The sequence below is a fragment of the Schistocerca gregaria genome, chromosome 2 (genome assembly GCF_023897955.1).
Source record: "Schistocerca gregaria isolate iqSchGreg1 chromosome 2, iqSchGreg1.2, whole genome shotgun sequence".
NCBI lineage: Eukaryota > Metazoa > Arthropoda > Insecta > Orthoptera > Acrididae > Schistocerca > Schistocerca gregaria.
Genome location: NC_064921.1, coordinates 341,688,105 through 341,703,483, shown reverse-complemented (window position 1 = coordinate 341,703,483; position 15,379 = coordinate 341,688,105). Strand labels below are relative to the sequence as shown.

General features: G+C 44.7%; 1 protein-coding gene across 6 annotated transcripts in view; it reads left to right on the top strand.

The window, feature by feature from the left end:
- Positions 1 to 15,379, top strand: part of LOC126337013 (protein PALS2) — a 359,531-nt gene that overhangs the window by 132,315 nt on the left and 211,837 nt on the right. For all 6 annotated transcript variants that reach the window (XM_050001265.1, XM_050001262.1, XM_050001266.1 and 3 more), the window contains exon 2: positions 13,359 to 13,480. In XM_050001265.1, the coding sequence (XP_049857222.1) occupies positions 13,359 to 13,480 (122 nt within the window). The remainder of the gene's footprint in view (positions 1 to 13,358; positions 13,481 to 15,379) is intronic.

Sequence of the window (15,379 nt, the reverse complement as noted above, 5' to 3'; positions counted from 1 at the left end):
CCTAAGAACGAATAGTGATCACGATGTGCACTTCTACGTTAATCAAGACCGATAACTTTTGCACAAAGAGTCTCTTGCCGTGCAAAGCGATGTACGGAAGGCAAATTTTGGCATGTTTAACTTTTTTCCGCAGCAGGCCGATAAACCCGTTTATTTACCGCGAATTTCTGACGCCCCTACTGTGGTTACGGAAAACAGGTTTTCGCAAGTGAGTTCAATTTCTTCAGCTGCAACTTCAACCATTTCTAAAATATTCGCCCCTGTAGCTGTTTCCTTCCGGAGCTTATCCGTTACGTGTTTGTCGTCGCCCATGCCACACAAAAAAATGGCTAACTGATCAGTGTCGCTAACATCTGTGGACACATCAAGTGTTATGTAACACGCTAGGAGGTTCTCAATTTTGGCTGCCAGTTTTTAACACAAATTCCCGACATGTCGCTGATTCACCGAGATAGTGTCATACTGGAAAATGGTATTCTGCTGCATGCGGGAGCTGATGTGGTATACGTTGTCCCTACCATGTCCAACAAGATATTCTTCGTTAACGACCCTTCCATAAGCCGGGTGCAACCGGTGCTAGACGTAGAGCAACTTTATTACTATCTCTGAGTCCTTTCGCAACTCCCTTCAACTTCTTCGTACTAAAATAGGGCCGGCCACTGTGGCCGAGCGGTTCTAGGCGCTTCAGGCCGGAACCGCGCTGCTGCTACGGTCGCAGGTTCGAATTCTGCCTCGGGCATGGATGTGTGTGATGTCCTTAGGTTAGTTAGGTTTAAGTAGTTCTAAGTCTAGCGGAATGATGACCTCAGCTGTTAAGTCCCACAGTGCTTAGAGCCATTTGAGCCATTTTTTGAACCTAAATTACAGTAAAAATATTTTGTTAAGAATAATACAAGCGAAAACGAATACACCTTCGAGAGGAATGTAAAAAAACTTCAGTTCGTTCTGCAGGACCTGTAACCAAAATAAACATGCTAAAGTATCGATACAAACCTCATTTGTGAATACAGAATTCTCTTCTGGAGGAGTTTGTAACTTCCTTAATTCTTCCTCTATGGCGTGCCCTATGATTTCACCATACTTTTCTGAATACAGCTTGCTGTAGTGTCTTCCAGCAGACGATTTACTTACTCACGTAATTACTATACCGCAGATTAGACATTTGGCTTCATCGTCACTACCAACAAATAAATAAGGGGTTCTCATTCCGGGTTAAATGGACGATTCGAAATCTTTGCTGTTTTCGGAGTAGGTTGTTCCATTATTCTAGCAAATGTCTTGCGCTTACCTGTTTCAGTGTTGAATAAGCCGTCTTATCAACGCATTCGGCAGTGCACCGCTGCGGCTTGCAAGCCGAGTTGAGGCGAATTAAGCCCAGTTGTAGCGACGTCCGCACAGACATTCTCTGCGCCTAGCTTTGCAAGCGCCCGATTTTCCGTGTCTAAGAAGCCCTATTTTATATTGATAGGTGTCTGTCTTATATTTTTCCTGCTTTATAGGAAACTTAAGGCCAATAAAAAAGTAGGGGACGAGCAGAGAGTAGGTCTACTACTGCATTCAAGAGTAGTGTGGCTGTCGACTGATATCTTCTAGCATCAAAGGGACTAGCTGATTGCAGACAGTTCGACCTGTCTGTTGCTGCAGTGCTGCACCAGCAGCTTATGGCTGCATCTAGTGTTACCAATGAGACGAAAGATTCGTAACCAGTATAACAAATGGTAAAGCGAGACTCGCTTTCTAATTGGTATGAGCTTCTGATAACTGAGAGGAGTGCCACAAACCTGGCCGAGACCAGGCTCCGAACCAATTCGGAGCAGTTTCACACCTGCTAGTTTTTCACCCCGACTATGCGCAATTGGCATTTTACCACACTTTCTACGTCCTCCTCAACTCTGTATAAAGTTAAAATCTCAAAAGTTTGAAGATAAACACAGATAAAAACACCAAATCCGGATAGCACATAGTTTGACAGGCTGTAGGACCTCCATGTTAGATACTGCTGTCCATATAATGCGATGTGCCGTAACTGGTTCACTTCGGGGAATGTTTAGCGTGCACATCTTTTCCATTCTATATTCCACGGATTTGTGCCTTGCGATACAAGTCTAAAAAGGAGAAAATAAGAACACAAAATTCCAAGGTAAAAGTGTCTCTGGTTGGAGAGCCAGAGTGACATGAATATAATCTCATCCAGCGTATTGTCAATAGGCGAAATTTGATGTTATCGGTTTTTGAGGTGTATGTGGACTATGCAGCCAGTCAGACTGAACGTTGTAGTGTTTTACTAAGCACGGTTTTTTTGGTGATGGTACACTTTCGCCTCCCTCCCGCTTTTGAACTGTCGTATTTAGCTGGTTATAGGGGGTACCTACAGTTTAATCTGAGACTCCAAACAAAAGTGCAGCGGGGCAGTTTTCACATTAACGAATCGTTGCCATGGTGATAAAAAGCAACAGACGAAATCATAGGATCGATATGAAATCGAACCGTGGCCGTCTAGACTCGTGTCTTGCACTGGCAGCCAAATACACAGCCGTGCTCCTTTGTTTTCCACTCACATCAGTGACGTATACCTCATCGCATTTTGCACGTGGCTTATTCTCAACGGGCGGTTTGCCTACTCACGGTACAATGTCACCACAGAAGTACACACAGTGCGCCGCTTAAGAAATTCTACCACGCTCACTGCGAAAGCTGTTAATCACTGTTTTCTTTGACTGTAATAGATCGTTCGTTTTAGCCACGATAGCAGCGAGTGGCATATGTGCAGAAGGGCTTGTCACACGTGTTACAGATTACAGCAGCATACCAGTTTATTGCACACGAAATATTTTATGAGCTGCGTATTCCAGATGAAAAATTTAATTAATAGTCACGAAATATTAGTGAAGCTTATAATTTCGTCCACTCTTTTTTTTCTAAGTTAAACATTCGTTTTCCGTAACGTTTGTCTCACCCCCGCCAGGGTCCACTAATGATGTATAATTCGCCTAACCAAGACTGCATGTCTGACAGGTAAAAGGCTGTAAGTCCATCTCACGAGGCTATAGGTAATTATTGTGAATGTAGTAACTACGTGCTACTATTATCTCTTTGCGGAACGGCGTACCGGTAGGGAGGCGGCCATATTGTCGCGCCAGCGTATGAGCGTACGGGTACGTTTTCGCTTTTTTGTCTTGTTTATCTGCCACCGCATCGGAACGATTGCTCCCTTCTGTGAATGAATTGTGCTGAAATCTGTTGCGAACATCTGGATCTACCTGCGTTTTAAGGAGGTCTAGTATGCATTCGATCTGTGGGAACTAAAAACAGTTATATTTTCGTGTTTGATGATAATGACTCGTTCGAAAGGTTTGAATGACGATGAAATTAGAGAAATACTGCTAAATGTGGGAACTTGGTAGTAATTTCGAAGGCCACAAAGACTCCAAGGTATTATCAAGAGAAAGTGAAGATTCATCGAGTGACGTTGAGATTATTCACCAACCGGGCCCTTCGCATGTGAGAAAGAAGGAAGAACTCGGAAACAGTGAAAATAGATGGTTAACAAATGGCGTGTTTACACCTCAGAACTGCGCTTTTTCTAACGATAATTCTGGAGGGAGTCTTCAAGTGGACTAAGTGAGTAACCTGGTGAAAAGGAATCTTTTGAGATTGTTTTGGACAAGCAGTTACGGATACTTTATCAGTGAAACAAACGGATTTCGCAAAGTCGTGAATGAACGCTGCCAAGGATCTTCCAGGGGAATACAGTGGACAGATACAAGTGCAAACGAAATATGTGAGTTTTTAGCAGTCTGGGTGCTGATGTCTCACGTAAAAAAAGGATAGAATGAAGGACCTTTGGTCTACAGACCCATTGACTGAAACTCCTTTCTTTTCGAAACAAATGCCTAGGTACAGATTTCTGACGTTCTTCGAATGTTACATTTTAGTGATACAGGCGGTTTTCGAGACGCGGAGAGGACGAACAGGCTTTACAAAATAAAGTGTATTGTGAATTTTTTGACAGTGAAATTCAAGTCAATTCTAAATCCATAAAGTCTCTAATTCTGTGGAAAGGTAGATTTGTTTTAAAACAGTATGTACCAAATAAAAGGAACAGATTTGGAATGAAATTGTTTATATTGTGCGATGTTGAACCTAGATTTATTGTAGATATTAAGTGTACCCAGGAAGAGGAACAGAAATCAAAACCACTTGTGGCCGTGGTCTTTCTGGCAGTGTTGTAACTGCTCTGTTGAACGCTTGCCTCAACAAATAATTTTATGCTTCCATGTAGTACTTATCAACTAATTAAATACAATAAAACGAGTTGACTGGAAAATAACAAGCCAGTAGCTTGTTTCACACTGAAGAGCCAAAGAAACTGGTACACCTGCCTAATATCGTGTAGGGCCCCCGCGTGCACGCAGAAGTGGCACAACATGACGTCGCATGGACTCGACTAATGTCTGAAGTGCCCGCCAGGCAACCGAGCGAGGTGGCGCAGTAGTTAGCACACTGGACTCGTATTCTGGAGGACGATGTTTCAATCCCGCGTCCGACCATCCTGATTTAGGTTTTCCGTGATTTCCCTAAATCGCTCCAGGCAATTGCGGGGATGGTTCCTTTGAAAGGACACGGCCGACTTCCTTCCCTGTCCTTCCCTAATCCGATGAGACAGATAACCCTGTTGTCTGGTCTCTTCCCCCAAACAACCCAACCCCCCGCCCGGCAAGCCACGCGGTCTAACCCGCTGCTTTCCGAGCGGGAAGGCGTGCCGGTCCCCGGTACGAATCCGCCCGGCGGATTAGTGTCGAGGTCCGGTGTGCCGGGCAGCCTGTGGATGGTTTTTAAGGCGGTTTTCCATCTGCCTCGGCGAATGCGTCCGGTTCCCTTTATTGCGCCTCACTTACACTATGTCGGCGATTGTTGCGCAAACACTCTCTCCACGTATGCGTACACCATAATTACTTTACCACGCAAAAACTTGGGGTTACACTCCTCTGTTATGAGACGTTCCCGAGGGTATCCACTGGGGGCGAAACCACACAATAACACTGGGTTTGGTGTGGGGCGGCGATGGGGTGCGTGGACTGCTGTAGCTTGTTGTGGGGTTGTGAACCACTGAGGGCTACGGCGGGGACGACACCTCTCCGTCATTTCTAGGTCCCCGTTTCAATACACACAATGTCTGAAGTTGTGCTGGAGTGAATTGACACCATGAATCATGCAGGGCTGTCCATAAATCCGTAAGAGTGCGTGGGGGTGGAGATCTCTTCTGAACAGCACGTTACAAGGCATCCCAGATATGCTCAATAATATTCATGTCTGGGGAGTCTGATGGCCAGTAGAATAGTCAGAAGAGTCTTCCTGGTGCCACTCGGTAGCAATTCTGGACGTGTGAGTTGTCGCATTGTCCTGCCGGAATTGCCCAAGTCGGTCGGAATTCACAACGGACATGAATGGATGCAGGTGACCAGACAGAATGCTTACGTACGTGTCACCTGTCAGAGTCGTGCCTAGACGTATCAGGCGTCCCGTATCATTCCAAGTGCACACGCCGGCCGCGTGGTCTCGCGGTTCTAGGCGCGCAGTCCGGAACCGTGCGCCTGCTACGGTCGCAGGTTCGAATCCTGCCTCGGGCATGGATGTGTGTGATGCACTTAGGTTAGTTAGGTTTAAGTAGTTCTAAGTTCTAGGGGACTAAGGACCACAGCAGTTGAGTCCCATAGTGCTCAGAGCCAAGTGCACACGCCCCACCCAATTACAGAGCCTCCGCCATCTTGAACAGTTCCTTGATGACATGCAGGGACTACGGATTGATGAGGTTGTCTCCATACCCGTACACTTCCATCCGCTCGATACAATGAGAGTCATCCAGCCAGGCAACATGTTTCCACTCATCAACAACTTCGGTGACCTGCGTGTCCCTAACCTGCGCCAGTTATGCAACCGGGCAATCAGGACCTAGAGTTTAACGTGAAATCCGTATTATGTGTTGTTTCTGGCGATAGGTTAAGGCTATATGAAAACGAAGACTAAAAGTCCGTGGTCCGAAAGAGATTCGACGCCACGACCTTTCGGTTTTCAGGCACACGTATTTAAGGCTAGACCACCAGGTCCGACGTGTAAACTGATACTTCATCTATTTCTATTTAACCCTGCCGTACGGTAGGGCGGGATAATTAAGAGCTGCCGATTATCAAAATATGTGACATACACTGAAGAACCAAAGAAATTGGTACATCTAACTAATACCGTTTAGGGCACGCGTGAGCACGAAGAAGTACCGCAACACGACGTAGTGTGGACTCGAGTAATGTATGAAGTAGTTCTGGAGGGAATTGACACCATGAATCCTGCAGGACTGTCCATTAATCCGTAGAGTACGAGGGGGTGGAGATCTCTTCTGAACAGCACGCTGCAAGGTATCCCAGATATGCTCAATAATGTTCATATCTGGGAAGTCTGGTGACCAAGAGCTTTCCTGCAGCCACTCTATGGAAGTTCTGGACGTGTGGGGTGTCGCATTGTCCTACTGGAAGTGCCCAAGTCCGTCGGAATGCACCATGGAAATGAATGGATGCAGGTGATCTACAGGATGCTTACGAACATGTCAGCTGTCAGAGACGTATCTAGACTTATCAGGAGTCCCAGACCACTCCAATTGCACACGCCCCACACTATTAGAGAGTCTCCACCAGCTTGAACAGTTTCCTGCTGATATGCAGGGTACATGTATTCGTGAGGCTGTCTCCATACCCGTAAACGTCCAACCGCTCGATACAATCAACAGTCCATTGTCAGTGTTGACAGGCCCAGGAGAGGCGTGAAACTTGGTGTCGCGCAGCCATCAAGGCTACGCGAGTGGGCGTCGACTTCGAAAGCCCATATTGATGTTGTTTCGTTGAATGGTTCGCACACTGACACTTACGGCCCAGCATTGAAATCTGCAGTAATTTGCGGAAGGGTTGCACTTCTGCCACGTTGAACGATTCTCTTCAGTCGTCGTTGATCCCTTTCTTGCAGAATCTTTTCCCTGCCGCAGCGATGTCGGAGATTTGATATTTTACCAGGTGTCTGGTATTCATGGTCCACTCGTGAAATGGTCGTGCGGGAAATTACCCACTTCATCGATACCTCGGATACGCTGTGTTCCATCGCTCGTCCGCCAACTGTAACATCACGTTCAAACTTACTTAAACTTGCCATTGTAGCAGCAGTAACCAATCTAACAACTGCGCCAGAACCTTGTTGTCTTACATAGGCATTGCAGACCTCAGCGCCGATTCCGCGTGTTTACATATTTCTGTATTTGAATACGCATGGCTATACCAGTTCGTTTGGCGCTTCAGTGTCTTTAAGAAACTTATGTAATTCGACTGTGCCAAAATACATCGCTCCAGAGAAGCAGGTACTAGTCTTCAAGGAGTTAACTGAACCCAGACATGCATAGTAGCAAATAATTGCTACAGTTCAATTAAGGTAGCCATTGTATGCTTGCTACTTAACACTTGTTTGGCTCTAAGCGCTATGGGACTTGAACCTCTGAGGTAATCAGTCCCCTAGACTTAGAACTACTTAAGCCTAACTAACCTAAGAACGTAACACACATCCATGCCTGAGGCAGGATTCGAACCTGCGACCGTAGCAGCAGCGCGGTTCCGGACTGAAGCGCCTAGAACCGCTCGGCCGCAACGGCTGGCTTGTATATTTCGTGTTATTTTGTTTTCTCTAGCGCGAAGTGCGAAGTGCCGTAGCATTCCACAAGGCACTGTGTGTTAAATGCTTGGAGCAAGCACAGTGGCCTCCTCTCTTGCGGCTCCCATAGCTCCCTCTGTTCACTCGGGTTTCCATTTGAATACAGTGCTGTCGCACTTCTTTAGGTACATATTTAGCACCTGCAAAAATCGTTCATATATAACCAGAAACGATTAAACTTACTTACAGTTTGCCTTTCTGTGTTTGTTACATTAGCCCCTAGCGTAACCTGTGATTGTACTCATAATACTGCTGTTTGTAAAATGTTTTAAACAATAAGATCGTACAAACATGCATAGGTATATGCGTAAATACCACACAAAATTCTTTTCAACCCAAACCCCTTCAGAATCGACTCATTTAATATACATAACTAACCTTATGTAATGGACAAATTGGTTGCGTTAACTTACTCATTTCGAAGGGACACCTTCTCTCCGTGAAATAAGAGACGAAGCGCATGCGACTACATTGGCTTGTACTGTCGTGAATCACATAACAGATTGGCATTTCCGACACCACGTTTTCGCTTTCCTTTTTAACTATGTACGTACTTCCGTGCGGCATCTCTGTATGAAGCGACAATGCAGTGTCTGTGTTTTTCTGGCTACGATGCAAGTTCCTTCGGCAGGTCCATGTTCAAAGGAACTTTGCATCGTAATCGGAATAGCACAGGCATTACAAAATCGTATTTATCCGCCTACATTGGGCAAGTGATTTCCAGTAAAATGCCTCTCCTGTACAGGAATATACATAATGGCTGTACCAATACTGATTATAGACGCATGGTTGACGACATATGGAAGTTTGTGTCTGGCAGGGAGTCGTGGACGGATAGCCAACAAGATGTATTTGGAAAATGAATTGGAGAAGATACTTAAGCATCAGAATCGAATCATAAATATGGTGACATGCTCCGAATTGTCTTCAATAGAATAGGTATAGGTTAGGAACACGTGGATTCCTCGTGGAGAGGAGATGGATTGAGTCACGTTCCCGACCCTAACCTCACCTGCTCACACATGAAAAATAAATCAGTAGTACAGCAGATACAAGAATATGACGGCGAAAATCTGGTGCCTGTTATAAAGGAAAATTTTGAACTCCCTAAGGATGCGTTCCCCCCCCCCCCCCCCCCCCCCCCCCCTCCCATGAACCATGGACCTTGCCGTTGGTGGGGAGGCTTGCGTGCCTCAGCGATACAGATGGCCGTACCGTAGGTGCAACCACAACGGAGGGATATCTGTCGAGAGGCCAGACAAACGTGTGGTTCCTGAAGAGGGGCAGCAGCCTTTTCAGTAGTTGCAGGGGCAACAGTCTGGATGATTGACTGATCTGGCCTTGTAACATTAACCAAAACGGCCTTGCTGTGCTGGTACTGCGAACGGCTGAAAGCAAGGGGAAACTACAGCCGTAATTTTTCCCGAGGACATGCAGCTTTACTGTATCATTAAATGATGATGGCATCCTCTCGGGTAAAATATTCCGGAGGTAAAATAGTCCCCCATTCGGATCTCCGGGCGGGGACTACTCAGGAGGATGTCGTTATCAGGAGAAAGAAAACTGGCGTTCTACGGATCGGAGCGTGGAATGTCAGATCCCTTAATCGGGCAGGTAGGTTAGAAAATTTAAAAAGGGAAATGGATAGGTTAAAGTTAGATATAGTGGGAATTAGTGAAGTTCGGTGGCAGGAGGAACAAGACTTCTGGTCAGGTGACTACAGGGTTATAAACACAAAATCAAATAGGGGTAATGCAGGAGTAGGTTTAATAATGAATAGGAAAATAGGAATGCGGGTAAGCTACTACAAACAGCATAGTGAACGCATTATTGTGGCCAAGATAGGTACGAAGCCCACACCTACTACAGTAGTACAAGTTTATATGCCAACTAGCTCTGCAGATGATGAAGAAATTGAAGAAATGTACGATGAAATAAAAGAAATTATTCAGATAGTGAAGGGAGCCGAAAATTTAATAGTAATGGGTGACTGGAATTCGAGTGTAGGAAAAGGGAGAGAAGGAAACATAGTAGGTGAATATGGATTGGGGCTAAGAAATGAAAGAGGAAGCCGCCTAGTAGAATTTTGCACAGAGCACAACTTAATCATAGCTAACACTTGGTTTAAGAATCATGAAAGAAGGTTGTATACGTGGAAGAACCCTGGAGATACTAAAAGGTATCAGATAGATTATATAATGGTAAGACAGAGATTTAGGAACCAGGTTTTAAGTTGTAAGACATTTCCAGGGGCAGATGTGGACTCTGACCACAATCTATTGGTTATGACCTGTAGATTAAAACTGAAGAAACTGCAAAAATGTGGGAAATTAAGGAGATGGGACCTGGATAAACTGAAAGAACCAGAGGTTGTACAGAGTTTCAGGGAGAGCATAAGGGAACAATTGACAGGAATAGGGGAAAGAAATACAGTAGAAGAAGAATGGGTAGCTCTGAGGGATGTAGTAGTGAAGGCAGCAGAGGATAAAGTAGGTACAAAGACGAGGGCTGCTAGAAATCCTTGGGTAACAGAAGAAATATTGAGTTTAATTGATAAAAGGAGAAAATATAAAAATGCAGTAAATGAAGCAGGCAAAAAGGAATACAAACGTCTCAAAAATGAGATCGACAGGAAGTGCAAAATGGCTAAACAGGGATGGCTAGAGGACAAATGTAAGGATGTAGAAGCTTATCTCACTAGGGGTAAGATAGATACTGCCTACAGGTAAATTAAAGAGACCTTTGGAGAGAAGAGAACCAAGTGTATGAATATCAAGAGCTCAGATGGCAGCCCAGTTCTAAGCAAAGAAGGGAAGGCAGAAAGGTGGAAGGAGTATATAGAAGGTTTATACAAGGGCGATGTACTTGAGGACAATATTATGGAAATGGAAGAGGATGTAGATGAAGACGAAATGGGAGATACGATACTGCGTGAAAAGTTTGACAGAGCACTGAAAGACCTGAGTCGAAACAAGGCCCCCGGAGTAGACAACATTCCATTAGAACTACTGACGGCCTTGGGACAACCAGTGCTGAGAAAACTCTACCAGCTGGTGAGCAAGATGTATGAGACAGGCGAAATACCCTCAGACTTCAAGAAGAATATAATAATTCCAATCCCAAAGAAAGCAGGTGCTGACAGATGTGAAAATTACCGAACTATCAGTTTAATAAGCCACGGCTGCAAAATACTAACGCGAATTCTTTACAGACGAATGGAAAAACTGGTTGATGCAGACCTCGGGGAGGATCAGTTTGGATTCCGTCGAAATGTTGGAACACGTGAGGCAATACTGACCTTACGACTTATCTTAGAAGAAAGATTAAGAAAAGGCAAACCTACGTTTCTAGCATTTGTAGACTTAGAGAAAGCTTTTGACAATGTTGACTGGAATACTCTTTTTCAAATTCTAAAGGTAGCAGGCGTAAAATACAGGGAGCGAAAGGCTATTTATAATTTGTACAGAAACCAGATGGCAGTCACAAGAGTCGAGGGGCATGAAAGGGAAGCAGTGGTTGGGAAAGGAGTGAGACAGGGTTGTAGCCTCTCCCCGATGTTATTCAATCTGTATATTGAGCAAGCAGTAAAGGAAACAAAAGAAAAATTTGGAGTAGGTATTAAAATTCAGGGAGACGAAGTAAAAACTTTGAGGTTCGCCGATGACATTGTAATTCTGTCAGAGACGGCAAAGGACTTGGAAGAGCAGTTGAACGGAATGGACAGTGTCTTGAAAGGAGGATATAAGATGAACATCAACAAAAGCAAAACGAGGATAATGGAATGTAGTCAAATTAAATCGGGTGATGCTGAGGGAATTAGATTAGGAAATGAGACACTTAAAGTAGTAAAGGAGTTTTGCTATTTAGGAAGTAAAATAACTGATGATGGTCGAAGTAGAGAGGATATAAAATGTAGACTGGCAATGGCAAGGAAAGCGTTTCTGAAGAAGAGAAATTTGTTAACATCGAATATAGATTTATGTATCAGGAAGTCGTTTCTGAAAGTATTTGTTTGGAGTGTAGCCATGTATGGAAGTGAAACATGGACGATAACTAGTTTGGACAAGAAGAGAATAGAAGCTTTCGAAATGTGGTGCTACAGAAGAATACTGAAGATAAGGTGGATAGATCACGTAACTAATGAGGAGGTACTGAATAGGATTGGGGAGAAGAGAAGTTTGTGGCACAACTTGACTAGAAGAAGGGATCGGTTGGTAGGACATGTTTTGAGGCATCAAGGGATCACAAATTTAGCATTGGAGGGCAGCGTGGAGGGTAAAAATCGTAGAGGGAGACCGAGAGATGAGTACACTAAGCAGATTCAGAAGGATGTAGGTTGCAGTAGGTACTGGGAGATGAAGCAGCTTGCACAGGATAGAGTAGCATGGAGAGCTGCATCAAACCAGTCTCAGGACTGAAGACAACAACAACAACAAGGATGCGTTTAGAAGGCAGTGAAAGACTTTGCGATGTCGCTGTTTGAGACTGCTCTCCTGTCCACTTAATTTACCCTGGAAGAAAAACACATCAAGGATTTATTGAATGATTAATTTGGGTCAGGGAAATGATGATGAGGAAACTCAGGCTGCAGAAGAAGAAAACGTGCATGCTGAACTGCCACCAGTTGAAGGTGACAGTGAAGGTGCTAAATGTGTGCTATTGCTAAAGACTGAATATCATTCCTCATTCTATCAGTGCTGTAATTTATGACTGCAATTATCTGTCTGTTTATTTATGTCATTTGATTGTAAGCGTCCGCAGCTCATGGTCGTGCGGTAGCGTTCTCGCTTCCCACGCCCGGGTTCCCGGGTTCGATTCCCGGCGGGGTCAGGGATTTTCTTCTGCTTCGTGATGACTGGGTGTTGTGTGATGTCCTTAGGTTAGTTAGGTTTAAGTAGTTCTAAGTTCTAGGGGACTGATGACCATAGATGTTAAGTCCCATAGTGCTCAGAGCCATTTGAACCATTTTTTTTTCATTGCAAGCTAGCTATTTTTCTTACTGTTTTTCTGGAATTTAAAAAAATGGATAAAAAATGGCAAGGCGACCGCTCGCGATAAGCGGGAAATCCGGGTTCAAGTCCCGGTCCGGCACAAATTTTCATTGCCATGATTCCATTCTGCAGCTGATGGTTGTCCATATTCGCAATTGCTGATTTATTTGATCTGTATATATTGTGTTGTGAATCGTGTCAACCTTGCTTTTCTCTTATCTGTATTAACACTATTTGAATGTCGTTTTTTTTTTGAAGTGGCTACGGAGTACTACAATATTTTCGTAGATTAGTGCTTAAAACCGCTTAAGAACGATATTCTTGACCTGACCGGTATTCCAGGTACACATCTCGCTCACCTACCTGACAACGCTGCGCCTTAACTTACAGCGCGGATCGACATTAGGTGTTGGCAAAACGACAGAAAAGTGATGTCTCACCGATACACGGTGCTCCGGTTAGACGGGCAGCTGGATGTGTAATTAACTTTAAAGCGAATTGCTAGATAATTTAGATCATAAGCAGAATCATAACAGTAACCCAATCCCTCTGATCTCTTGCCAACTGGGACGCGGCTCTGCTCGGCTGCTGCTGTAACGTGGCCCTCTCCTCTTGTTGCAGCGGCCTTCCAGCACGTGCGGGACAACATCGAGGAGCTCAACGGCCGCGTCGGTGCCAATGACACCGACCTCATCTTCCTCAAGGGCCTCATGGACAGCCCCGTCATGCGCTCCCTCGTCAAGGTGAGTCACACTCTCCTCTTTGTTCCTGTTTCTAGGTTTATTGCGCGCGTCATGTATTTCCTCACGTATGTTGACGAGTCTTTGGTCACTACCGCAGAAAATCGGTCGTTCAAACGGAACCAACGAAACAAGTTGTCATTTAGTGTTACGGCATTAAAATGTGCTAACTACGTGTAGCAGGCACCTATAAGTGGAACGTGGGCGGTACAAGAAAGAACGGGAGAATGAGGACAGGCAAAAGTTAGTAGAGATTCGTGCTTCTGTAAAAGGAGCGATGCGCGAAGCATTCAACCACTACCGCCGTCATACCTTAGCAAAAGATCTTGCTGAAAACCCAAGGAAACTCTGGTCTTACGTAAAATCGGTAAGCGGGTCGAAGGCTTCCATCCAGTCACTCACTGATAAGTCTGGCCTGGCAACGGAAGACAGCAAAACGAAAGCTGAAATTTTAAATTTAGCATTTGAGAAATCTTTCGCGCAGGAGGATCGTACAAATATACCGCCGTTTGAGTCTCGTACAGATTCCCGTATGGAGGACATAGTGATAGACATCCCTGGGGTTGTGAAGCAGCTGAATGAGTTGAAAATAAATAAATCTTCAGGTCCTGATGGGATTCCAATTCGGTTTTACAGAGAGTACTCTACTGCATTGGCTCCTTACTTAGCTTGCATTTATCGCTAATCTCTTGCCCAACGTAAGGTCCCGAGCGACTGGAATTATATAAGAAGGGTAGAAGGACGGGTCCTCAAAATTACAGGCCAATATTCTTAACATCGGTTTGTTGTAGGATTCTCGAACATATTCTCAGTTCGAATATAATGAATTTCCTTGGGGCAGAGAAGTTGCTGTCCATGCATCAGCACGACTTTAGAAAGCATCGCCCCTGCGAAACGCGACTCGCCCTTTTTTCACATGATATCTTGCGAACCATGGATGAAGGGTATCAGACGGATGCCATATTCCTTGACTTCCGGAAAGCGTTTGACTCGGTGCTCCACTGCAGACTCCTAACTAAGGTACGAGCATATGGGATTGGTTCCCAAGTATGTGAGTGGCTCGAAGACTTCTTAAGTAATAAAACCCAGTACGTTGTCGTCGATGGTGAGTATTCATCGGAGGTGAGGGTATCATCTGGAGTGCCCCAGGGAAGTGTGGTAAGTCCGCTGTTGTTTTCTATCTACATAAATGATCTTTTGGATAGGGTGGATAGCAATGTGAGACTGTTTGCTGATGATGCTGGGTTGTACGGGAAGGTGTGGTCGTTGAGTGACTGTAGGAGGATACAAGATGACTTGGACAGGATTTGTGATTGGTGTAAAGAATGGCAGCTAACTCTAAATATAGATAAATGTAAATTAATGTAGATGAATAGGAAAAAGAATCCTGTAATGTTTGAATACTCCATTAGTAGTGTAGCGCTTGAACCAGTAACGCCGATTAAATATTTGGGCGTAACATTGCAGAGCGATATGAAGTGGGACAAGCGTGTAATGGCAGTTGTGGGGAAGGCGAATAGTCGTCTTCGGTTCATTGGAAGAATATTGGGAAGATGTGGTTCATCTGTAAAGGAGACCGCTTATAAAACACTAATGCGACCTGTTCTTGAGTACTGCTCGAGCGTTTGGGATTCCTATCGGGTCGGATTGAGGGAGGACAAGGAAGCAATTCAGAGGCGGGCTGCTAGATTTGTTACTGGTAGGTTTGATCATCACGGGAGTGTTACGGAAATGCTTCAGGAACTCGGGTGAGAGTCTCTAGAGGAAAGGAGGCGTTCTTTTCGTGAATCGCTACTGAGGAAATTTAGAGAACCAGAATTTGAGGCTGACTGCAGTACAATTTCACTGCCGCCAACTTACATTTCGCGGAAAGACCACAAAGATAAGAGAGATTAGGCCTCG